General features: G+C 40.9%; 1 protein-coding gene across 3 annotated transcripts in view; it reads right to left on the bottom strand.

The window, feature by feature from the left end:
• The window catches only part of TNC (tenascin C), a 146,767-nt gene that overhangs the window by 67,015 nt on the left and 51,828 nt on the right, over window positions 1-27,924 (bottom strand). For 2 of the 3 annotated variants that reach the window (XM_063432314.1, XM_063432315.1), the window contains exons 6-10: window positions 27,691-27,844; window positions 13,571-13,834; window positions 12,945-13,130; window positions 12,744-12,833; window positions 10,182-10,445 (exon numbers count right to left, since the gene is read on the bottom strand). In XM_063432314.1, coding sequence (XP_063288384.1) covers window positions 10,182-10,445; window positions 12,744-12,833; window positions 12,945-13,130; window positions 13,571-13,834; window positions 27,691-27,844 — 958 coding nt within the window. Of the gene's footprint in view, window positions 1-7,385; window positions 7,656-10,181; window positions 10,446-12,743; window positions 12,834-12,944; window positions 13,131-13,570; window positions 13,835-27,690; window positions 27,845-27,924 lie in introns of all 3 variants that reach the window. The other variant, XM_063432313.1, reaches the window with a different exon arrangement.

The following is a 27,924-nucleotide window of genomic DNA, read 5'->3' as shown; positions in this document are numbered from 1 at the left end:
TAATTTCAATCTATATCTCTTCTGCAAAAAACTGTAGTTCAGTACTAAAGGTGAAAATATTAGAATTGGATAAAATAAGCAACTTGCATATTTTCATCTTATCGGTTGGTGGCTGAATTAATTTTAAAGGTCACAATTTCTAGTCTAAATGTAGGAACCTTGCTATTTCTGTTGTCCTCCATTTTGATATTTTAGAGCAGTAGAGATACAGTAGATGCTTTTTTATTGAGAATTAGATGTGCAGAGTTTAAGTTGTATATTGTAGTACTATTTAGTTAATAAAAATAAATGCAAGTGAATTACTAGTAATCACAAACGTTTGTGAAAAATAATAAGAGACAATTGCTTAAAACAGTGAAACAGGAAATCCCTGTGTTTAAATGGAGGCATGTTGTAATTGCACTGTGGGTTTCTGCTTTCTGAATGCTGCATGAAATTAATATCACCAAAAGAGCAGTTTTCACAAACAGTTATGAATTGTGGAATGACAACCTTAATTAACTGACATCTAATTCCAGAAAGAGTATGCTACATTTAATTATATGAATCATCAGTTGTACTTTCTTCTAGCTTAAGCTCCCAAAACATAAGAAATACTGTTGCAGTCTTTTTGCATTATCTGTGGAACTCTTTGGAAACTAGGAGCATTTTTTTTTGTGGGCCAGTTTCACTATAAAAAAAACTTCAGAAAATTCCAAAGTCATGTAGACTGATCTCTTTAGAAGATAATATGGAAGAGCTGTCATTTAAAATTGGCCAAATACTAATGTAATCACTGTAGCAGATATAATTCCAGAAGATCAAATTAAAGCATTTTTGGATATTGCATCAAAATATCAAAATCCAAATAAAGAAAACTTTACTTTAAAAAAAAAAAAAAATAGTTCCCTACAAATTTCTAAATATATAGAAGAAATGTTTTTATATAAGATGGTCAACAAACTAATGTCTAGAGCCAATCAGCTGATAGATCAATTAAATTATAAGCCAATAAAAATAATAAACTCATGGAATAAAGACTTAGAACTGGACATATCAGAAGTAGAATGGTGTACTATATGAACACAACTACATAAGAATATTCATTGTCTAAATTTGATGGAATGTCATTTTAAAATTATGTATAAGTGGTATCTGGTGCCCACTAAACTATGTAAGATGTTCCCTGAATATGCTCCAAACCCTTGGAGATGTGGTAATCCAGTTGGATCATTTATTCATATATGGTGGTCATGCCCTTTGGTTAAATCTTTCAACTTTAAAGTCCTATTAAGTAGAGATCTGAAGTGGGGACCGGAAATAGCATTGCTACACACTAAATGGAATATAACAACAACATATATCTAAAATGCTTAGCAATACAATGTCTTATGGCCTCTAAAATATTGATTGCTAGAAATTGGAAATCTAGTAATCCGTTTAAAAAAACAACTCTTTTTAAATCAATTAAAATATCAAATGTATGGAAAAAGATCTGTCTACAAATACTATACATTCAATTGAGAAGCAAAAAAATGATGAAACATGGTTGTAAAAAATGTAATGAGAAAATTAAACAAAATGTATCAGATTATTCCTGTGCAATAATATGCATATTAAAGTGAAGTAATATACCGTATTTTTCGCTCCATAAGACGCACCTCACCATAAGACGCACCTAGTTTTTAGAGGAAGAAACCCAGAAAAAAAATATTCTGAACAAACTGTCCCATAGTGTTTCTTACTATGGATCCCGACACCGCGGAAATCCCACAAGAGGGTGAAGACGCTATATTGGATCCATCGGGTCACAGACTTTTCGACCCAAGGAATATACGCCACCCACGCTCAGGGGACTGGACACCCCCAGACCACCTTGCAAAATTCATGCACCTTTGGCTACGTAAAGCCCTAGACAAGACCATCCGCAACCGGCTACGGTCAGAATGCCCTAGACCAACGCTACCCGATCACGTAGCAGAAACCCCCGAGTTTGATCAGGTGATGACCACCTTTATGTCTCGAGGTGGCCGTGACCCCCGTAAAGGGGTAGAAAAGGGTTTCAGAGGGATACAGGACAAACTGCTGGACTCAGTGGGACCACTGGCCAGAATCATGTACCTGGCCGACGACGCCCTGGCTCGGGCAGACCAATTTGACACAACCATGGTGCGTGAATGGGCTCACGATGTGCGGGAGTGGGCACAAAGGTGCTTTTGTTTCGTGGGTAATACAAACGTAGCCCTCTCCTCAGAGCGGCGCAAGGCAGCACTACTCCGCATTGACGGAAAACTGGAGGAATTGGGCACCAAAGAGTTAGGCCCGCTGGCACAGGGCAAGTTATTTGGAGATGCTTTCCTTAAGGATCTCAACAGACATGTCAACGTGTTTACATCCCTAAACAAAGCCCAGTCCTCGATGAGGAGAGTATTCAGACAAAACACCACCAGAGGTGTTTTTGGACGGGCTGGCCGCCACAGGGGCCGCGCTGCCAGCCGGTTTTGGCCTTCAGGCCCCCGCACCCCAAGGCCCCAACCTTTCTACCCGGAGGTGGGATATCGCCAACCATTCAGCTACACACGAGGTGCAGACAGAGGTCGTGGACCACGTACCCGAGGCAGAGCACGCTTCTCTACAGGTAAGCAACCACCTAACACATTTCCCTCTCACACTGTGTACAGCAGGGCGTATCTCTCTGTTTTTTCAGGAATGGACGACCATCTCCGCGGACGCATGGGTCCTACAGACGGTACAGGGCTACATCATCGACTTTGTAGCCCACCCATGTCAAAGGGACCTTCCACTTCACATCAACTGCTCCATAGAAGATCGCACCCTCATACACAACGAGTTACTAGAACTATACTCGAAAGGGGCAATCGAACCCGCCTCCGGTCTCGACGGTTTCTTCAGCACCATATTCTTGGTGAAGAAGAAAACAGGGGAATTTCGCCCCGTCATCAACTTGAAAAGACTCAACGAATACGTCACATACAGGCACTTCAAGATGGAAGGCATACATCTCTTGAGGGACCTATTGCAAGACAAAGATTGGTTCACAAGGTTAGACCTCAAGGACGCGTATCTCTCCGTACCCGTCCACCACTCCTGCCGTCAATTCCTACGCTTCCTCTGGCAAGACCTCCCCTGGCAGTTCACATGCCTTCCCTTCGGCCTCAGCTCGGCTCCTTGGTGCTTCACCAAACTACTGAAGCCCGTGGTCGCACATCTGCGAACTCTAGGAATTCGTTGCATTATATACCTGGACGACCTCCTACTGTTCTGCTCCGACAAGTCCAGACTGATACGTCACACACGGTATACCACGGATTTCCTATCTTCCCTGGGTTTCGTGGTGAATTTCCAAAAGTCGGCCATCCATCCTTCTCAAACAGTTCAGTTTCTAGGATTCGAAATAGACTCCACCACCAGCACACTACGACTACCACAGTCGAAGATCTCAGCCATTCGCAAGGAACTGCGCAGGGCTATCCGATGCCACACCATTCCACTCCGCGCCCTCGCACGATTGGTGGGACTCCTCTCAGCCTCCATACAAGCTATATTCCCGGGCCCACTCCACTACAGGGCGATGCAACGCCTCAAGTCATCCTTCCTCAGACACAATCCCTCATACGACCAACCGGTCCCCATTACGGAGGAAGTCAGGGACGAACTCAGATGGTGGCTAGACAGCATGGAAGCGTGGAACGGTCGGGCCATCTTCGGGAACACGCCCGATATAGTCATGGAATCGGACGCCAGTCTCTGGGGATGGGGCGCGACAAGCGGAGACACTTCAACAGGAGGCGCCTGGACATCCCAGGACCTCAACCTGCACATAAATTGCCTAGAACTTCTGGCGGGATCATTCGCCATCCGCAGCCTAGCAAGGGACAAGACGGACTGCTGCATCCTCCTCCGGATGGACAACGTCTCTGCAGTCCGCTACATCAACCGCCTGGGCGGTGCCCGATCCCGCATGCTGTCGGAGCTAACAAAGGAAATTTTCGATTTCTGTCTACCCCGCAACATCTCCCTCAAAGCGGAATACCTCCCAGGGGAGACGAACATCACAGCGGACTGGTTCTCACGCCACTGGCGAGACACCAGCGATTGGAAACTGGACACACGGATTTTCAACCTATTGATGGAACGCCGGGGTCCATTGCATCTGGATCTGTTTGCGTCTCGCAACAACAGACAAACACAAAGGTACTTCAGCTGGCTCCCAGACCCGGAGAGCGAAGCAGTAGACGCATTTCTACAACCATGGCCGAACACGGGGGCCTACGCCTTCCCTCCTTTTGCCATGATAGCAAGGACCATCCACCACCTCAAAAACAAACTAGTCTCCCTAGTGCTCATCACCCCCCTATGGAAGGGACAACCATGGTTTCCGGACCTCCTGGCATTATCGTACAAGGATCCCCTCCTTCTACCCCAACACCCTTACATCCTCACGGATCCAAAAGGCAACCCTCACCCAATGATGCTAGACAACCGTCTCACCCTGGTGGCTTGGACTCTTTCCGGGGTACCTGGCAGGTCGGCGGACTATCGCAGACTGCTAGGGACCTCCTGTGGGACTCATGGGCTCCAGGAACCAGAAGAAGCTACCTATCCGCTTGGAATTCCTGGTCCACTTGGTGCATGGAACGGAATCTCGATCCATTTACAGCCACTATCCCAACCGTTTTAAATTTCCTCTCACATCTATTCTCCATAGGTCGGTCATACAGATCGATCAACGTAATCCGCTCCGCTATCTCGGCGGCTCACGTCCCCACTCTAGGGATCCCAGTGGGCAGGGATCCACTGGTGTGTCGACTCCTAAGAGGCATCCGACTACAACGCCCCCCAGGACCCAAATACTCACGTCTCTGGGACGTGGACGTTGTTCTCCGACTACTGAGAGACTGGCCAAACAATGATAAGCTGTCTCTCCGACAATTATCAGCGAAACTCACGATGCTGCTTTGCCTAGTATCCTTCCGCAGGGTTTCGGACATCCGGGCATTCGACATCGACGCTTTCTCTATCTCCCCAGAAGGAGTTACCTTCCAGGTGTCTCGTCGCACAAAATCGGACTCCACCTCGGTCTTCTACCCTTTCTTCACCTCAGACCCACAACTCTGCGTCGTCTCCACCCTACAACGGTACGTAGAGGTTACTCTACCACTCCGGACCTCAGCCACAGGCCAACTCCTCGTATCTTACGTTAGACCTCACGTTCCCATCTCCACGACCACCCTCGCCAGATGGGTTCGTTGGATTCTGGCCCTCGCAGGCGTGGACGCTTCCTTTGGGGCCCACTCGGTCCGCGGGGCGGCGGCTTCCTCGGCCCTCATGGCGGGTGCCTCGCTAACGGATATTCTGCGGTCGGCGGACTGGTCAAGAGAATCTACGTTCCGCACATTCTACTTCCGCCCGCATGCCGGTGCAGCCATGTCACTCATTCAACAGCGTTAAAAATGCAAAATAGGAAGCCTCCTGTCATGTGATAAAATTGAAGATTATGCTAGCGCTAGTGTACTTATAATCTTAATTTTAATAATGACAGGAGGCGAGTATTTTCCCACCCTTCCCACCCGGGGAGGAGGGGAACTAATGATTTCTATATTATGTAGAATTCTAGCGTAGTATACAGACATAGTTTTGCTCCGTACCCTTGTTATCATTGTCATCCAGGTTTTATCAGAATTTTCATCCATATAGATAAGCTTTGTTCTCGTAATATCTAGAGTTTATCAAAGTATCACTTTCCATGTATAAGTTTATGGTACTAGTAACACTTGGGTCGTTATTCATTGACGCAACCAGTTTGGAGACCGGTGCCTAACCTATTTCACATTCTCTTTCAGTTTAAAGTCTCTCAAGCATGGAACATCTACAGAATCCTAATTGGAGTACTACTCAACCCTTGGATGACACAGTTCCCGTTGGACCCTTTTTCGTTTTGTCAACAGGTTGATTTTGGTTACGACAACAGTTGATTCTTGTGACTGATCTTCTTCAAACCCATCGTTACACTGTTTTCTTGTTTACTAATGGTCGTTTCAGACTTTATACGTACCTCCTTCTCTGTTTACGATGTCGCATCCGAAAGAGGGGGAGGAGCCTATTTACTGGGAATGTCATACTCCCTATTGCATTTTTGATTGGTTTAAATGTTTTCACTTTCTTTACTGCTGTGGAGTTTAGTAAAGAGAGTAATGCAAAATACTCGCCTCCTGTCATTATTAAAATTAAGATTATAAGTACACTAGCGCTAGCATAATCTTCAATTGTTGCATATAAAGTAATAATGTAAGTGCATTAAGGATAAAAGCAGGAAACTAAAAGGCGTGGATGAAAAACTTTACACATGTGCTGACATCAGATAAGCACTGTAACTAATAAAATATTATAATTGTTTCTCTTTTTTCAAACATGCACAGTTCCTATTCCTCATGTCTCACCAACATGTTTTGCTATCTTGCAAATGATCTCTTTTCAAACACAGAATAAGATAAACACAACACATTTAGACAATTCCTAAGCTATATCCAAACCAACCATTAGTCTTGTGCACAAGACTCGGCCAACACATTTTTTCTAAAACTGAATTTCAGCTATATGCTGGTTTGGCTCAACAGAAATTCAGAGCAGAAAGCCCAGTTTGGAAACTGAATCAGACAAACCAAAAAGGTATGAAAATGGGCCAATCAGTGTACTGCAAAACACATTTTAGTCTTATTAACTACCATTTGGTTCACAGATCAATTCAGAAAAGAAGGAAAAACTGGAGAAGCAATACAAAATATATTTATATACATGTACATTTGTTAAATATATAAGGTGTAAAAATATAATTATATATTTTTTACTGTGCCTCCTTTTTCCACTCTGTTGCTCATTTCTCACTTGAACTGTGAATAAAATCAACATGTAGTGACTGTCCCCTGGCCATCAATCATCTTTGTTTCTCATCAATCATCTATTTTTTTGGAGCCATGGGTGGAATTTAGAATCACAACTTGAAACAAACATGCTCATCCATCACCTCAAAGTTTGTGAATTCCTCATTACTCTTGGTCAACCCTAATTCAGACACAAATTAATCTCAAAGTCTGCCAAACATCTTAACAGTTTCATGCTATGTTCCAAAGGTAAATAGAGTAAAAAAATTGCATTTTATTATCCCTTAATAAGCACATACATGCATAGCTGATGCAGCATTCATAAGAAATACAAGCAAGTATTGCTGCTATAAAAGCACTGATTCTACACGTGAAAAGAGAATCCTCAAAGAGCAGAGTTGTGATAGCTCTAAATGACAAGATGTGCACGCATATGCCGGTGAAGCAGGAACTGCAATCCAATTTTGATTAAATTGCTAGCATTCCCATAATGATGAACGGTACCTGTAACTGCTTCACCAAAGATGGGCTTAGTGTTAGATTCCTGAATCACACCATGAAGTGTAATGTTATATTTTGTATTTGGTTTCAGTCCTGGAACTTCCAAAGAGCGGAGTTCGCCAGGAACTACAATATGTCTAGGTTCTTCTTCTCCTGAGTCCTCAACCAGTATAACAAATTTTTCGTAGTTGCCATCTGGGGCAATCCATGAAAGTTTGAATGAGTCCCAGCTCACTTGAGATATCAATAAACTGCCAAGCTCTCGAGGTACTTCTAGATATCAGAATATTCTAAAGTTAATTATAGTTACTTGTTTAAAAAAAATATCAACACATTTTCTTCATGAATCTGAATTCCATAACCCTTATATATTGCAGAGCAAAAAATGTAACAAAGAAATAAGTCACACACAAATAATGTAACATTGGTATAAATAAAAACCTGCATACAAATATAGTGATATCACTGTAAACATAAGGTTGTCTCTATTTCTACTGTTTTGTATACCTGCAATATCTAGTTCTAGAATTTATATCTAAAAAGTGACAAATGAAATATCTTATCTGCATGATACAGCAACGTTCTCACTTTTTCAAAATATAAAAGTTAAGATATTATACTATTGATAAATCACAGTTGAAAAAATAAATTGATCTGTCCATTTTACACAAAACCATGCTGGTGGTAACAGAGTTATTATTCTTTCTTATTAGAAGATTGACAGTTGTGAAGTGAAAATAGAAATTTAGGCAAAATAGCTGAAATGGAAAAAACTCAAAATTTTGCAATTCAGTCTTCAGTTCACCATAACTCTGTGAATAAACCTCATATTGCATGTGTCATTGTTTTCCCTTTGCTCTTTCTTTCTGCATCACATGAAGAAAAATTACACTGACTTAGAAATAAATACATCTACACTTTTATGAATACATTCCGTGCATTCTGAATGCAGGCATTGTATTAAAGCTATTCAGTTGGGATTCCCATGGAAAAATAGTTTGAAGGGCATTTTTTCAAATACAAAGAACGGCTTTGCTTAAAAAGTTGTTGGGGGGTATTCATAGCTGTAATAGTTTTTCCACTCTTCTGATTCTAACTAGACTCACTGACTTTTTAAGGACTAATATTCAGAGGCATATTCTGGAACGGAAACGGAAAAATAGCAATATTGTTTTTGGATAGTGAGTCAGCTGCAATATAACATGGTAAAGGAAAACTGAAATCACTAAACCACTTCACTAGCTCAGGACATACTGCCTGTATTCAGTTAAACCCAAAAGAAGCATATTAGATAACTAAAATAATTACAAATGGTCACAGCAATAAAGAGTACTGCACAAAATGTATTGTACCTTTTATACATATTCATTAAATATTCCAAAATACATGAAATAGAAAAAAAAAGAAATAACATAATATAGTGTGGTATCTCAAATCCATTTACAATAATCTTCCTGATAAAATGCACAGATACTTTAGCCTTCTCAAACAAGGCTCTCTGGTGCTTCAAGAGGTAGCACCTCTTAAATAGACACCAGGCATATACAGAGAGCAATTCATATATACAGTGAAATATATATACGACCAAGTTTTAATAATTTATTACATTGCACTCAGGTCTGAAATATTACCACCTATGGGAAGGCTCTAGTATATGTGAGTGTTTTACCACGAACCACACAATATTATTAGAATTGCATTTGATAAACTACACTATATTCTTCTTTCCTTTTTTCTATTCTATCAATTTTTAAATATTTAATAGAGAAATTTTTGCAGTGCTTCACATTGTTTGTATAACTATTTTACTTTGGAGCATTGTGTAGGGGTTAATACATGTGTGTTGAAAGCTGCTGTTGTATACATATTTGATTTGGGGACAGAGGTTGTTTACCTTGTTTTTGGCTTATTTTATTTAAATGTTTTGTGTAATTTAGAGATTTTAATCGATAATTTTATTTTCAGATGTGAGCAAAGTTCTTTTGTTGTTAATTGATCTGAACAAATTTAACTTCATGATATTTAGTGCAGTTAGTAAAATTAAGCAAAGTAAGTCACAAATTTGACGGAAATATATTTAAAACTTAAAATGATCCATTGCTTATTCCTACCAGATGGGCTATATGTTTTAGCTTTCAGAAATCTACATAATAGAATGCATGAAATATATTAGTCTAGCTGCATTCATAGGATACACATGATTTTTTGCCTTTGTCTACATGATTCACTTTAATTAGATCACTATTTTGTGTTGAAAATTAAGGTAGAACTTTTTACATTAGAGTCGTGGCAATATGTCCTTGTTTGAAAACATTCTCTTGAACTGGAAATTGTATCCTACTACATGTACACACTAATAAAATAAATGTTAATAAATATAAGTAACTTTTAAAAATGTCGATGTAAAACTGGCACATCAGTTGAATAATCTGTAATAAAGAGATATATTAAAGATAAAGAAAGGCAAAATAAACATACAATAGCAGCTTAAGCACTTTCTGAAGTTCTGCATCACTTCTATATGATCTGCATGATTCCATGTGCACTAATAATTATTAGAATCTGTAAAAACCTAAACCAAAAAGGAAAAATTTATGGAAGAAAAATGTATATATTAAAAAAGTTCTTAATATTTTTAATGACAAACTTGTGAACTTGTTTTGCAAATGTGAAATTGCTGTCTTGCTGGGAAAGAAGGCATTTACATTAAAGTTATGGCTTCAGATATAATGGAACTTTTCATATAACAATATTGCTACGCAAGATGCCAACCGTATCAACAAAAAAGGTGCTACATACCTGTACTGCCCACCACAGATGCTGGCTTGCTTTTTTGTCTGCCTTTCTCTGCTACAAGTGAAATACTATATTCCTTGCCAGGTTCAAGCCCAGACAGCACATAGGATTTGACATTTCCTTGAATTTTGACTTCATTCTCAGCCCCACTGCTAGGTTTATAGGTGAGCCGATAATGGTCAAATTTAGCCATGGGTGCTTTCCATTGGAGATTAATTGTTGTTTCTGTGGCTCCGGTGATTTCCAAGTCCTTGGGAGAATCTAAGTCTGAAAGAAATCACAAAATGCTTTAACAACAACTGCATTAATTATTTAACCACATCTGTATTAGTAAAAAAGTAGATTCCTCTGTGCTTCTGGAATATCAATTATGCAAGTACAGGATGCAGTCTGATTTATAGATTCCAAAAGAGCTTACAAAATGAAATGATCCACAGCATGCCTCCACCTAAGACATATACATGGCATTCCTGCCTTAAGGTAAATCTATTACTATGTCTTTCTGTGAAAAAAAAAAGCCAGCATACTGTGTTGAAATTTCAGAACATAAGCAAAGTAAATTATTAGGATAAACAAATTTCTGCTATATTTCAGTTTGTTTCTGCAGAATTCTGATACTGAAAACCTAATTTGGAAACATATCAGACAAACTAAAAATAGCATGAAAATGGGCCAATCAATGTACATCAAATATATACATAATATAATAAACTAAATAAAATTATAGTTCGGTCCAATTTCTAAGTCCATCTTTAAATCATTTTGATCCCATGATATTTATTTGTTCTGCTCATTTGTCTATCCTCAATGTATTGTAATTAACAAATATATTTGGCATTGTAATAATATATATATTACCATAACATACTTAACTTCAACACAGTACACTACACTTTTAACTTATATTTCTGTAGTGTAAAATGGAAGAGTGAATACATTTAGTTACTTAAAAGTTAGTTCTATGTAAAATAATACATTCACTACATGTGACTTTTCGAAAATGTTTGTTTTTCTCTTCTTCAACCAAAACCAATACAAAAATAAACTAATATTCAATTACCAATGGTATATCCCACGCAAAGGTTAAACACACAGTATCACTGCAACAGTCAACGTGTCTGGAAAAATCCTGCTTGGAAGTATAGATTGTTTTACTATTTCCCTTTGTCCTTCTAATGGTCAGTTATCACTTGATGTCACATATTCATCCGCACATAAAAATGTGGTTAATGAACTTACTGTCCTGACAGGAAAAGATGTGCCGAGCAACATTACCGTCCTGACAGGAAAAGTTGTGCCGAGCAACATTACCGTCCTGACAGGAAAAGTTGTGCTGAGCAGCAATCATGCACATGAAAACCGGGTAATTACTTTTGGGGTCAAAGGCCGGTCATGGTCAATCAAATGTGCTGAGCATAAATCATGCACATGGAAACCTGGTAATTGCCTTTCGGGTCAAAGGTCGGTTACAGCCAATCAGATTCACAGGAGGGGTATTTAAGCCCAATTCTCCTCTTGCTCACTGCCCTGTCGTGGTTTTATGCCTATAGTTATCCGAGAGTGGGTTCCTGATCTTGATTTTCTGGTATTTGACTATGTTTCTACATCCCTGATATCTGGTATCCTTGACTTTTGGCTTTCCCTCATCTTTGTGTCTGATTCTGTGTCCCTGACCTCGGCAAGTATTTTGACTATTCTTGGAGATGTTAAGTCCGGCCATTCTAAGGTCCGGTTAAACGTTATCCTTAGTCCTAGGTGTGACGTGCTGGATCAACTTGTAATCCTGACACTTGATCTGTGAGTAAAGTCTACAATTACTGGCTACTCCCTAATCATTAATCATCCTTTTTTTTTTTACTACCTCTTCACTGAACTTAAGATACAGCCCAGAAGAAGCAGCTTATTTGCCAAACTGCAGGTTGACCAAACACCCAATCACATTAAAATCAGCCGAATAGCAGTTTAGCTAAAAAATAATCTCAAAATCTAGATTGCCTCTCTCTGTGCATTGGTTTGCTTAAAGGTTACCTTCCATAATATCTATTAGATATGATCTTCTTAAAGAACACACAATGTCATCTGTTCTAGTGGAATTATTGTTGCTAGCAAATGTATAGATCGTGAGAAAAAACTATTTAAAATAGGTATATTTCTAACCTCTCAGTCAATTTTTCAGCATAGAATGTTTGCCAACAAATTGAGTAAAATGGAGAGCAGAAGAGACCTTCCACAGGAGGTCCTTCTGCTCTCCAAGCATAGCAACCAAAGTGAATGTGAAATGGCAAATCTCTAGCTGATACTGCTAGCGTTGGCTAGAGAGTATAGGAACGGATTGACTCATGTCACCACATTCAGACACTGGTATGTTGGCAATTAAGTAAGCATGTTGATCTCTACAAGTAAAACTGCCAAATTAGATTGAGATGAGGTCAAATACATTTCCAATTGGAATATACTAAAAAAAATACCTAAATACAAAAAAATGCATCCCTAAATATTAAGTGCTTGTGATATGACTGTCCTCTTTCTATGTAGTTCAAATTGTTTGGTTTGGTTTTATCTCACCTGTTGCAGCATTGATAGTGGCTGGGGAACTTTCTTTGTCCTGTTTAACAGCTGTTAACCCTATTCCATATTCTGTTCCAGGCCTTAGACCTAGAATTTAAAGGAAAAGAAAATATCAAAATACACACATGCAATCACTGTTAGTTTTTGATCCATAAAAAAAAAAAAATGATGATTTTAACCAAATAATATATGACCAACCTGTAAGTGTGGCTTTCGATGTAGCCAAGTTGCTTTTGGGAACAGTAATCTCTTCATGATCACCTCCTGACAGAGGTGCAAACTTAAGTCTGTAAAAATCTATATTAGCTTGGCTGTTCTTCCATTCCAAAGTGATACTGTTGTCTGTTTGGGAAACCTTTTTCAGATTCTTGGGGGTGTCAAGATCTGTGAAGATATATAAAGTGATCAAGAAGGAAATGGGATACAGAAGAGATACACAACGATTGTGATGAATAAAGGTTTTCACCTGGACCATTTAAAAGAACACATTATTATGCTCAATAATAATTGAGCAATGAACATTAAATGTGGAAATTACTGATAGTCCTTTAGCTTTTGGATACTTTTGCCTTAGCCAATTAAATAAGCTGTACTGGTTATGCTGCTCAGATAGCCCCTTTAAGTTTCAATATGTTTTACAAAGTATCAAAGCTCCCAATATTCAGTGGGACATAGATGTAAATATATTCACAGCAACTGAACACATCTTGACATTTTCAAGATATGGGAGAGGCTCATATTTCTGTGATGTCTGTAACCCAGGGTCATCAGTATACAGTGAAAAGGACATAGGGAGTATTTTGCAAATGTATACACAAAGATACCTGTAGTGAATATTTCTGATACAGGATAACTTGTCATTTCTCCGCGGCGTGATATGAGTACCACCTCATATTCTGTGTCTGGCTTCAAATCATTTATGGCATATTGGGTTTCATCTTCAGACAATTCCACTGTTGTTCTAGGCTCATTCTCTGTTCCATAGGACAGGGAAACTCCATCAATTTCTGCTAATGGCTTAGCCCAAGTTATTAAAGCAGATGAGTCAGTAATATCTTTCACATCAACTTGACTTGGAGCATCCAACCCTACAACAAATTAAACAAAAGGATTGTCAAGATTTACTAGGTTTGCATTTTGGGTTCATAAATTATTGGTTAAACATGCTACATGTGTGAGCAGGAAAAAAGGAAAATCGGTAGGCCTGAATCATCTGTCAATATAATTTTTCTTCAAGTTCATCCTCACTTCTCCAATATTTAGGTAACACTGCCCAGTTGATCCCAGCTTACATAATTTGGGCTGTAGGGCCATACCTGCTCAATAGTGTTCTGTGGTCTAAGACACAAACATTTGAAAAACCACTGAGGCAAACAATGCTTGTTTGCCAGGTCCCTCATTAATAAAAAAAAAAATCCCTTTGAACCTATAGGACCTATAAACACGTAGGCATAACTATAAACTTTCCAGCTTGGCCAAAAGGCAATTACCCAGTCATTGTATAACTGGAACTCCCATGATGTTTAGCCATGAAGGCAGAACCTATTAGCTGAGTGGTATGAGGGGTATTCATCAGAACCTCCCCATCACATGTCTTCTCATAACGATGCCATCATCCTACAGACCAGAAGATGAGGCAAGTGGTACAGGGCAATATTGATGCCTAGTCACAACAATTGTGTCTAACATCCCAGAGCTCTCCAGTAGTGATGTACCGAACTGTTAGCCGGCGAATAGTTCCTGGTGAACATAGCGTGTTCGCGTTCGCCACGGCGGGTGAACACATGCGCGGTTCGATCCGCCAACTATTCGTCATCATTGAGTAAACTTTGGCCCTGTGCCTCACGGTCAGCAGACACATTCCAGCAAATTAGCAGCAGACCCTCCCTTCCAGACCCTCCCACCTCCTGTACAGCATCCATTTTAGATTCATTCTGAAGCTGCATTCTTAGATAGATGAGGGAAAGTGTAGCTGCTGCTCATTTGATAGGGAAATTGATAGCTAGGTTAGGGTATTCAATGTCCACTACAGTCCTGAAGGACTCATCTGATCTCTGCTGTAAGGACAGCACCCCCCAAAAAAACCTTTTTAGGGCTAGAACATCAGTCTGCTTTTTTTTTTCTGTGTAATGTAATTGCAGTTGCCTGCCTGCCAGCTTCTGTGTCAGGCTCACTGTGGATACTGTGCCCACTTGCCCAGTGCCACCACTCATATCTGGTGTCACAATAGCTTAAGCTTACATTTAAAAACAAAAAAAAAATATTTTCACTGTAATAGATTGAATAGCAGTTAGTTGTCTGCAAGCGTCTGGGTGTCAGGCCTTCAGCGTGTACTCTGCCAACCTCTGCAAGTGCACTTTGCCACTCATATCTGGTGTCACAATAGCGTGCCTTTAAAAAGAAAAAAAAAGTTTTTCACTGTAAGCTAATAGCAGTTAGTTGTCTGCAAGCGTCTGGGTGTCAGGCCTTCAGCGTGTACTCTGCCAACCTCTGCAAGTGCACTTTGCCACTCATATCTGGTGTCACAATAGCGTGCCTTTAAAAAGAAAAAAGTTTTTCACTGTAAGCTAATAGCAGTCAGTGTCCTTAAAGCGGGTGTCAGGCCTTCAGTGTGTACTCTGCCAACCTCTGCAAGTGCACTTTGCCACTCATATCTGGTGTCATATAGAGTGCCTTTAAAAAGAAAAAACGTTCAGCGGCGAAACAACATGCCAGTGAGGCGCTTGATTTGCGACAGCCCGACACGTTGGAATTCAACACTCCTAATGTTCGACCGCCTGCTCCAACAAGAAAAAGCCGTTAATGAATATTTGTATGACCGGGGTGCTAGGACAGCCTCTGGGGAGCTGGGAATTTTTTTGCCACGTTACTGGACGCTCATGTGCAATGCCTGTAGGCTCATGCGTCCTTTTGAGGAGGTGACAAACCTAGTCAGTCGCACCGAAGGCACCATCAGCGACATCATACCATTTGTTTTCTTCCTGGAGCGTGCCCTGCGAAGAGTGCTGGATCAGGCCGTAGATGAGCGTGAAGAGGAAGAGGAAGAGTTGTGGTCACCATCACCACCAGAAACAGCCTTATCAGCATCGCTTGCTGGACCTGCGGCAACGCTGGAAGAGGATTGTGAGGAAGAGGAGTCAGAGAAGGAATGTGGCTTTGAGGAGGAGGAGGAAGACCAACCACAACAGGCATCCCAGGGTCACCTATCTAGTACCCGTAGTGTTGTATGTGACTGGGGAAAAGAACATACCTTCATTGAGATCACTGAGGAGGAGGAACGGGAAATGAGTAGCTCAGCATCCAACCTTGTGCAAATGGGGTCTTTCATGCTGTCATGCCTGTTGAGGGACCCTCGTACAAAAAGGCTGAAGGAGAACAACCTGTACTGGGTGTCCACGCTACTAGACCCCCGGTATAAGCAGAAAGTGGATGAAATGTTACCAAATTACAACAAGTCGGAAAGGACGCAGCATTTGCAAAATAAATTAAAAAGTATGCTTTACACAGCGTATAAGGGTGATGTCACAGGACAACGGGAATCTAACAGGTTGAAGAGGTAAAAGTAATCCTCCTCCTCCCATGACCACGCCGGCAAGGACAGGATGCTTTACAGACGTGTTGTTGATGGAGGACATGAGGAGCTTTTTAAGTCCTACGCATCGCCACAGCCCTTCGGGATCCACCCTGAGAGAACGACTCGACCGACAGGTATCAGACTACCTTGCCTTAACTGCAGATATCGACACTCTGAGGAGCGATGAACCCCTTCACTACTGGGTGTGCAGGCTAGACCTGTGGCCTGAGCTATCCCAATTTGCGATAGAACTTCTGGCCTGCCCCTCTTCAAGTGTCCTGTCAGAAAGGACCTTAAGTGCAGCAGGAGGTATTGTCACTGAGAAGAGAAGTTGCCTAGGTCAAAAAAGTCTAGATTACCTCACCTTTATTAAGGGATTGACAGTGGGCGATACATTCGACTAAAAAAGGCCTGATGAGATGAGCTGCCTTGGGCTAAAAATGGTCCACATGCTGCTGTATTTTAGCTCTGAATGCCGGTTGACATGCATGACTTATCCGCCACCAACTAGTGTTCAAGCTGCAATGTTTTAGGGCACTTTCTGCCTGGGAAACAAACATCAATTTTTCTGTCCGCTGCTACAGCAGCGGCTGCAACAATACCTAATTTTTCAGGCATGTGTACATGCCTAATTTTTCGGGCCTCTGGTGCTGCACTGTGGCTTCAAAAACCAAACCAAAAAAAAGGCACATAACAGGGATTAAACTGATAGAAATAGTACTACTTAAGACACCACTCCTATCAGGTGGGACATTAGATTGCACGCGCAGTGCCCCAAATTTGAAGTAGGGGGACCGACCAAGCATCTTTTTCCATCTCCCGGTTCCTAAAATCAATGCCATATACTCGTCCCCTGATAGAGAGGAGTCTGAAGAAGAGGAGTCAGAGGAGGAAGGTGGCTTTGAGGAGGTGGAAGACCAAACACAGCAGGCGTCCCAGGGGGCTTGTCGTCACCTTTCGGGGACCCTTGGTGTTGTACGTGGCTGGGTGAAGGAAGAGACCTTCAATGACATCAGTGAGGACAAGGAACGGGACATGGCTAGCTTGGTATCCAACCTTGTGCAAATGGGGAGTTTGCGGTTGTGCAAATGGACTGTTTGCGGTTGTTTGCGGTGCATTAAACAGGGAGTTTGGTCTGTCACTGTGAAGCGGGCTTAACCCTTACACTACCTAATCGATACAACATCATACAGTAGGTCCCCCCCTCATTATTTTTATGGCCCCCACCCACCGCTCACGGGTGGGGGCGGGAGGACAGTAGGTTCCCCCCATTATACTTATTTACTGAATATTCCCCTGTATAACAATGTTTGGCAGTTAGTGAATATTCCCTATTCTGCTCTGTGTCAGTGTGTATCAGGGTCTCTGAGGACAGGTGTCAATCCATATCTGCCAAGTGACCGTATGTAGGAGGAACAGTCCCTATTTTGCTCTGTGTCAGTGTGTATCAGGGTCTCTGAGGACAGGTGTCAATCCATATCTGCCAAGTGACCCTATGTAGGAGGAACAGTCCCTATTCTGCTGTGTGTCAGTGTGTATCAGGGTCCCTGAGGACAGGTGTCAATCCATATCTGCCAAGTGACCCTATGTAGGGAAAACAGTCCCTATTCTGCTCTGTGTCAGTGTGTATCAGGGTCTCTGAGGACAGGTGTCAATCCATATGTCAAGGTGTCAATATGTCATATGTCAGGTGTCAATCCATATCCATTGTGATTTAGGAATTTTAGGTGATTTATGCCCTTTATGGATTAAAACCAGACTCTGCATCAACTGTGTAATTTCCCATGGGAGTTTTGCCATGGATCCCCCTCCGGCATGCCACAGTCCAGGTGTTAGTCCCCTTGAAACAACTTTTCCATCACTATTGTGGCCAGAAAGAGATCCTGTGGGTTTTAAAATTCGCCTGCCCATTTAAGTCTATGGCTTGCTTAGGTTGTCTAGATACATGTTACTGCACTTAGTTCTAGTGCTATATATGTTGAGTGTGCAGATACTGGATGGGTTAATCATAGTAAGTGTCAGCAGGTGCATGAGTGTGTCAAGATGGAAGGACCTGTGCCTTATGCAGAGAGTTGGTAGCCACAGAGCCTAAAGCATGCTGTCCATCAGGTGACCCATGTGTGTTGGAGACGTCCACTGGAGCTTTGCTTATTATGTCGCCCATTCCATCTGGTCTTGTAGCCTGGGACCTCTGGGGTGTATTTATTGTCAGATCTGCAGCGTCTGCTTGCGGTGGTTTGCTCCTCCATCCCCCTGACGCTTGGTGTCTGCTTCTGGTCGGGTAGTATAACGATTACTACGCCGCCGGCCCCCGGCTCTCGAGGTTTAAACTTTGGGGGCTTCCCGCCCGGGAAGGCAGTCGTGGAACCAGGCTTGATCCATGAGTGGGTAAGCAGGGGCTTCTTAGGGGTCTGACGCTTGTCTGCAGGTTTGGCGCTCTGTGTATGCTGCTTGTAGTCTAGTGGGCAGAGCTGCTTGCAGGTAGATGAAGATACGATTCTTGGCTTCAGTCACGTTGATGCCATTTTGGCGCCCAGGCGTGGGATGCTCAGTGCAGGGCAGGCTCGGAGGGTCAGAATTAGGCGGTGGTTCCCTCCAGTGAGGACCGGGATAAACCCCCCAGTCCATGGGGGGGGAGCAGGGACCCGTGAGACACATCACTGGGCTGTTGCGCGGCGGCCAGGTTCTAAAGCAGGCCGCAAACAGGCCCATGTAGGCCGCAAACCCTGAAGTCTCGCATCTCCCCCTGGGGCTTCAAAACTCCCAATCTCGGGGACCGCAGTAGCACCGGCAACTACCCGGACATGAGAGGTGGCCTCTTGGTTCTGAGTCAGGCTTTAGGCTTGGTGTTTTCCCCAAAGTAGGCCAATTCCTACAGGAGCCTCTCCAGCCCGTGATCGGTCAGCACGGCGGTCGGGCCCCGCCCTCCCTTCAACTCTGTTTGCTTGTCCCTTTTAAGATTTATTGAAGCAGCATTTTAATATGGGGAAGTAGTGGATTTCGTTATTTTCTTATGCTTGGCCACATCATAAAGTCAATTAGTCATGTAATTTGACAGCCATTTTAAAATATTAACAAATATTACAGTGAATTTGAGAAATAACTGTAAAATCAAAACTACTTAACAAATTTTTTTTTTTTTATTTGATCTATGGCCACCAGACCCAGTGGTATATGAGCTTCATACTGAAGATGACAAACTACTCCACTTATAAAGAGTTTATAGCAAGCTGTTTTCGATTTTGTGATTATTTTAATAGTTAATTTACACATTTGTGACAAATTCAAAATGGCTGCAAAACCACATGACTGATTAATCAGTGGAGGTGGCCAAGCATAAGAGCATGCATGCATCACATTCATATATATTGCATATTAAGAAGTAATGTCTATCTATCTATCTTTGCTATTTAGTTCTCTACCTGCAATAGCTCTACCAGGCTTTTGTACTTGGCCACCTTTATTGTTGTATGTATCTATATTTATTATTATTATTATTATTATTATGTCTTTTTTTTCTCTTCAAATTCCTATAAAAAAGCAAATCACTAAACAAAAACTCTTGAAACTGGGCACAATGATAGATAACGATTGTGTGCTTTATGACCTGCACTGAAAAGGTCAGAGGTAGCTTGCAGCTATTTTGATTTGGTGACTCATTTTGCACAATATTCTAACATCATCTTGTCTAAAACTATTTTTGCTACAGATGTACAAGTTCATGTTGTAAATTAACTTCAGATTTGTTCCAGAGAAGTCCATTGGTATAGCAGCCATATTGCATTCCACAAAATAATTTTAACAATTTCTTCTCTGAGCCCAACTGTTAAAATAATGCAAAATTTGACACACAAGTCCAAGGCATGTGTCAGGTCTTACAAATACAAAAAGAAAAATCCTGCGCTCACTCCAATTACTCCTGGGGGCAGCAATAACTAGTACACATCAGCTAATTCATATAGTAAAAACCAAAGAAAAAACGTTACCTGTGCTCTCTCCTTAATCCCTATGTATATTTAAACAAATGGAGGTCATTTAGTTACTCCAATGTGTCAGGTCTTACTTGCAACCATGTCAGGTCTTACTTGCAACCCATTCCTCTGAGTTACTTTCCCTCATCCTCAGACTCCGTCCCACATTAATGATGCTTATCAACTACACCTCAAAAGGGAACCACACCTTAGACAATTTCGCTCTTACCTACAGATCATTGCACATGAAGCTACTATATTTCTCGATTACTGTGTACAGAACCAGATTGATTACTGACCTCGCTGCTCTCTCCACACCTGACCTGGACTTCTCTACTTACTTCGCTACTCTCTTCAACGATTTGATTTCTAACTGACCACACTGAACTCTCTACTGCACGTACTCGGACTATTCATTTACCATTCTCAAGTGCCTGGACTACGCTAAGCATTCCAAGTAATTATATTACTTAATGCAAGCTATATTTAATCTTCCCTGCAACTCTGTTTTATTGTTTCAATTCCCCTTTAACTCGCTAAGACTGTTTCTTGTATCTAATTGCTTATTATTATTATTATTATTGCCATTTATATAGCGCCAACAGATTCCATAGCACTTTACAATATTATGAGAGGGGGGATTTAACTATAAATAGGACAATTACAAGAAAACTTACAGGAACGATAGGTTGAAGAGGACCCTGCTCAAACAAGCTTACAGTCTATTGGCGGTGGGGTATAAAACACATTAGGACAGGAAACAGCAATCAAATAAGGTGGGAGTGAAGCAGAGCTGGAGGAGAGAGTAAAGTGCTGCCCTTTAGGAGAGAGCAAGAGCCAGGTATGTGAGGTAGATGTTACTCTGGGAGACCATAAGCTTTCCTAAAGAGATGGGTTTTAAGGCACTTCTTAAATGATTAAAGACTAGGGTAGGCAGATGGTGGTAGGCAGGCTATTCCATAGGCAGGGAGCCACCTGCGAAAAGTCCTGCAAGTGTGAGTTGGGCGGACGGGTGCAAGCAGCAGACAGGAGAAGGTCACGGGCAGAGCGGGGAGATCAAGGGGCATACCTATGGAACTGTGAAATATAAGAGGGGCTAGAATTGTTCAGTGTGGTATGGGTTAGCACTTTGAATTGACTCCTATAGGATACAGGAAGCCAATGTAAGAACTGACAGAGGGGTGAGGTGTGAGAGGAACGACTAGAGAGGAAAATCAGTCTGGCGGCAGCATTCATTACAGACTGTAACGGGGCAATACGGCTTTTGGGAAGATCAAATAGGAGAGGGTTACAATAATCCATGCGAGAAATTACTAGCTCATGGACAAGCTCCTTGGTAGCATCTTGTGTAAGAAAGGGGCGGATGCGGGCAATGTTTTTAAGATGGAATCTACAGGATTTGGCAACATACTGAATGTGAGGCTCAAAGGTGAGGTTATGACATCAGTTATGACATCAAGACAGCGCGCTTGCAAGGATAGATATATGTGGATACCACCAACTTTAAGGGAGAGTGAAAGAGGAGGATCAGTATTAGGAGGAGGAAAGACGAGGAGCTCAGTTTTAGAGAGATTGAGTTTCAGAAAGCGGGAGTACATCCAGTCTGAGATGAAAGAAAGGCAAGCAGTGACACATTGCAGGACGGCAGAAGAGTGGTCCTGGGAGGAGGGATATATCGGGGTATCATCAGTGTACAGGTGGTAGTGGAATCCAAATGAGGTAATACGTTTGCCAAGGAGGCAGTATAAAGAGAAAATAGAAGGGGACCAAGGACAGAGCCTTGGGGAACTCTAACCGAGGCAGGACGAGGGGAGGAAGTATAATTAGAAAAAGAGACACTGAATGAGTGTTGGGAGAAATGAGAGGGAAATCATGAGAGGACAGAGTCACAGAGGCCGAGTGATTGAAGAGTTTGAAGAAGGAGAGCATGGTCAATGGTGTCAAAGGCAGCAGAGAGGTCAAGAAGAATTAGTATGTAGTAGTGGCCTTTGGATTTAGCTGCAATTAAGTCATTAGTAACTTTGATAAGAGCAGTCTCAGTAGAGTGGAGAGGGTGGAAGCTAAATTGAAGAGGGTCAAGGAGAGAGTTGGAATTTAGGAAGTGAGACATACGGATAAAGACAAGTCTTTCCAAAGCCTTTGAGGAAAAAGCGAGCAGGAATATGGGACGATAGTTAGAGGAGGAGGATGGGTCAAGAGATGTTTTTTTCAGGATAGGTACTACAGTGGCATGTTTAAGGTCAGCAGGGACAATGCCAGAAGAGAGATAGCAGTTTAAGATGTGTGTTAAGGAAGGCACAAGATAAGGGGAGAGAGATCTTGTAAGGTGAGATGGGACAGTATTGAGCAGGCAAGTGGTGGGGCGAGAGGAAAGGAAAAGCGCAGCCACCTCTTGTTCAGTAGCCGGGGAGAAAGTCTGAAGGGTAGGAAAGGCATGATTAAAGTGTGGTTGAGAAAGAGAACGGCAAGGTGGGGAGAATTCTTTCCTTAACTGTTCAATCTTGTCGGTAAAGTAGCATGCAAAGCTATCGGCTGTAAGGTCAGTTTAGGGGTGGCCACAGCAGGGCGAAGAAGAGAGTTAAAGGTGTCAAAAAGATGCCTGGGATTGCGGGAGCATGAACTAATGAGAGAGGAAAAGTATGACTGTTTGGCGAGGGCAAGGGCTGCGCTCTATGAACACAATATGAATCTATAATGGAGATAGTCTGCCTGTGTGCGAGACTTCCACCAGGAATGTTCAGCACAACGGGAGCCTCTTTGCAGGTTGCATGTTGATTTAGTATGCCACGGTTGGGGGCGTGCCCCCCTATGTGGGGATGACCAATGAGGGACCAGAGAGGGAAGGGATGGATAGCAGTTGTGAATAATCAATATCAGCTGACAGCTGCTGGAGATCAATAGAATTAAGGTTCCTCCTGAGTTGAGGGGGGTTAGGCTGACATTGTTGGGTGAGGTGGTACTTTAGAGAAAATGATAAGAAGTGGTACTCAGAGAGGGGAAATGGAGTGTTTCAGATATTAGATACTGTACATGCATAAGAGAAAATGAGGTTGAGGGTATTGCCAGCTACATTATGTGGGAGAATTAGCCCACTGTGATAGCCCGAGGGAGGAAGTTATTGAAAGTAGTTTAGAGGCTGCTGAGATCAAAGGTGGGTTAATGGGAATATTGAAATCCCCGAGAATTAGGGATGGAATAGTAAAAGAGAGGAAGTAGGGTAGCCAGGCAGCAAAGATGTCAAAAAAGAGGAGAGGGGAAACAGGGGGGAGATAAATAAAGGCAATGTTAGCAGAAAAGGGTTTGAAAAAGACGAATTTAATGAATTTCAAATGATGGGAAAAAGAGGGAAGGGGGGTGGGTAGAGGTTTGAAGGAGCAGTGAGGTGAGAGGAGAAATCCTACACCACCACCCTTACAGTCAGAGTGTCTTGGGTTGTGGGTAAGTTGAAGACCACCAAAGGATAAAGAGGCAGTGTCAGAGGGTGAGAGCCATGTTTCTGTTAAAGCTAGTAAATCTAGTGAACGAGAGATGAAGAGTTTGTGGACATCAGTGGATTTTGTAATATTGCAAACAGATATACAATAGGTTTGCAGAAGTTGCTACTTGTTTCAATTCAATTCAGTAAACAGTTGTTAATTACTGCCCCAACTAATTTTGGGAACAGTCTACTAAACATTGCATTTCTGGAATTTCAGAAAATTAATTATTTCACTCTATATTTTACTCCTGACTATTAATTTTGGACTGTAATATCTGTCTAATAAATAAACAAGGAAACTCAACTATCCAAGAATTTCTTTTAAAGATGTACTCCCAAATTAAATCTGCAGTTGTGTTCCACTTCAACTTTCTTTACAAGCATAACAACATGCTCATCTACCAAGGCTGACAAACAAGACCGAATGCAATACAAGATGGATGCCATAAGCCAATGACATTAAGATGTGGTCCAGTTTCATAAATGTGCAGTTATTTCACCATTGAAATATAACACAATTTGTTAAACATATGCAGACGTCCCAAAAGCTCATTTTAGGGACGTTGCTTCACCAGCAACTGCACAACCCACGTGCACACTGCCACACACGCACTTGCGCATACAGACACACACATGTATGAACAATGACATGATATTTTATTATGACAGAACACAACTATTTACATATTACAACTATTTACACACACTATTAACACACGGACTCATGCACACACCTTGACACACAGATACGGACACTGACACACACACACTCAGATAAACACTGACATACAGATACACACACACTCAAATACACACACTCACACTTTCTAGGTCCAATAAAGCTCTATATCTGTAGGTGTAGATGGCATAATCCCCATCTAGGGATACAATGGTGAGATCCAGGAGTTTAGGCCTACAGAAATAGAGCTATATTGGCTCTAGAAAGTGTGTTCCATTGGCTCCAGAAGAGTGTTCCATTGGCATTGCTAATAGTATCTACATATATGATCTAACTGCATTTCACTATTATGTTTTTTTTGTTCTTTTTATTAAGACATATTGTACAGAATTTTCTTCCATCAACAGTATGTAATTATATACTTTCCTAATTTTGTATTACTTCAGCATGGTTCACCACCACCACTGTTTTACACACTTAGATACATATAGATACATACACTGGAACATACACACTCACTCTGAGACACATACTGACACACATATGCACACACTTAGATACACACGGACACACAAATACACACACACACACATTCAAAATACACACAGATACACACACTGGTACATACACACACTTAGATACCTACACACACTGCAGATACACTCACTCAGATACACACACTTGCACATACACACACACACACTCAGAAACACACACACACACAGATATACACTGACACACACACTAGCACATACACACAAGGCATAACAATTTGATCTGCAGTCACCCTTAACTTACCTTTTGCCCTGGCTGAGGCTGATGGGAGTGAGCATGTAACTGCTCACACCAGCCTCTTCTATGCCTCCTTGCTGCCTGTGTGCTTCAGCTTCCTCCAGACTCCTCCCTCCGGTGTGGCTGTCTTCTTAGCTGGGAGGAAGTAACAGGCTATTTATCACTTCCTCTCAGCCGGAAGATACTGCAGGTCAGGGTCTTAAAGGGTCCCTGTTCATAAATAATATTCATGGGGGCAAGGGGGAGGTTTCTTAAGATATGCTAAATGCCCTTTCTTTATTGAGGTCATATGGCATATATAATAGCCTGGAAATCAATCACACACAATCTGATATATATAGTATGTCAGATTGTGTGTGATTTCCGGAATATTGTTTGACACTTGAGGGTGTCAGGGAGCCACACTACAAATACGTAGAGACTACCGGGAGACTTGGGATATCTGCATGTGGTTACTCAATAACTATAATAAATAAGTGCTATAGGTCATATAGAGGTCCAAGGTCACCGTTTGTTTGTTTTTATTTAAAAACAAAACTAAAACTCTTTAAATTCAGTGTGCTCTTTAAAATTGTTGCTATGATAAATATCAAGCCTGCTCAGGAATCTTAAATATGAACCCCCCATTTCATGGGGTCTGTCAGCCTTATTGGATTACATTACAAATTGTGAATGAAAGATATTTAAATACGTTTATAAAGTACATACCTTTGCTATTTAACTCTCTACCTGCAATTTTATGTACTCTATCCAGGTGTTTGTGAGTTGTGAAACAAGACTCTATCTTGTTTGAGGCTTGAAGCTAGGTTTTGATTTAAAATCATAATTCATGGATATGATATAATCTCCATGATTCTCTAAAATATATAATCTAAAATCTCTAAATATAGATAGATGGTACTATCCTTGAATCTAAGCAAACACATTTTCCACAGATTGTGACTAAACAAGTCACAGGAGTATCAGAGGCTGTGGTAAACCTAGATGATTAAGACCAACTGATGAATTTGTGTTTGACAACGTATTGCGGTTGGTGAAATATTACCCATTAGAGAGATACAATAATATAGCACTTCCTGCAGAAAATTATGTGATCATTCAAACAATACCTCACACAGATTTTTATGAATAACATTCCAATGTCTTGCATCAACATTCCTATTTTCTGAGCTATGGTATTCATGAATTTGGGTGGGAGTCCAGTGATAAACCATGTATCCTGCTTGCACTTTGATAAATGCCCAAAGGGAACACAAAAACAGAATTTTCCTATAACATCTTATAATTAGGCTTTTGCTGACCAATCACTGAATTTCCAGAAATGTAAAATATAATTAAAGCATATAGCTCACAATAGATGACTGGGAAAAATTATCCAACTCATCAATAGTCCCATATATTCTAGCTTTTATTTTACAATTCAGCTTTCAATTTAAGCACATCTTCTATCACTTACCATTCAATGTGAGTTCCTATTAGTATTATTATTATTCATATTTATATAGCAACAACTTATTCCGCAGCACTTTACAATATTACTACAATCCTTAGTGTGGAAATAAATAATACCAGTTCATAATCATAATAAAACCACAGTTATTTGTATGAATTAACAGAAAATCTCTTATGACTAACATAACTATTAAAAATGTGAGATAATAAATGTAATAAATGAAATAAATTAGCACATCTATGTTTTGCTCTAAAATGTTGAATTATCCCTTTTACATTCATTTACATTGGCATAACCTCTAACAAAAGATTAACATTTCAAGTGCAAAAGGGATTAGATGAGCATTTCAGCTGTCAAGTGTTTTGTGTTTATTAATTTCATCATTATTATCCCTGTTGCATGTAAATAAATAAAACGTAGTTCCAAAGCCATTACTATAGAACATGATGACATTTAAAAGGCACAATTATTTGTGGTTTTCCCTTAGAATCCTAGAGGGTTATTGATTTATGCGATTCACTTTAACTATGGGGTAGCAGACATGGTAGTGTTTAGTCTGCTCAAAAGGAATGTTACTAGTGCCAATAAAAAGAGGTCATGACTAATACGTTTTAACACTGTGTGACAAGGCAGCTGGCTTGTCTTAAATAATTCATTACCATCTCTACTGGAGCTCTGGATATTGTGTTTTCATTTCCAAGCAAGTCTATGATTCTAACACTAAACTCTTTGTCACAAAGACATGTGGTTGAGTTTCACGTGGAAAGATACATTTCTTGTTAAATATTCCTGTAACTTCCATTATATCTTATATTATATGTGTTCACAGTAAAATCAATTTAAAATGAAACTCACCATTTGGTAAGCAATGATTCTCCCTACAGTATCCAAGCATCCCTTTTTAAGGAAAATAGTATTTTTTGACCCACAGTCAAACATAAAAAGATAACACTTTAAGATAACTATGGTAAAACAAATTAGTTTACATATATCTTACTTGTGGTGGTAAGTTTGGACAAGCCTGGACCTTGTGTATTATTTTTAATAACATGTATAGACACTTCATATGTTTCTCCTGGTGCCAGTCCATGTTGCACATAACTGGTGACGGGCCTTTCCAAGCTTGTGCTTATTTCTCCATTTTTCTCTTTCTATAATAAAAAAAAAGTTCAAGTAAATAAATAAATAATAAATACATTTCTACAATATCTACATCAAAGTAAAACATATA

The sequence above is a fragment of the Pelobates fuscus genome, chromosome 9 (genome assembly GCF_036172605.1).
Source record: "Pelobates fuscus isolate aPelFus1 chromosome 9, aPelFus1.pri, whole genome shotgun sequence".
NCBI lineage: Eukaryota > Metazoa > Chordata > Amphibia > Anura > Pelobatidae > Pelobates > Pelobates fuscus.
Note: the sequence above shows the minus strand (reverse complement) of the source record. Positions and strands in the feature narration are given on the sequence as shown.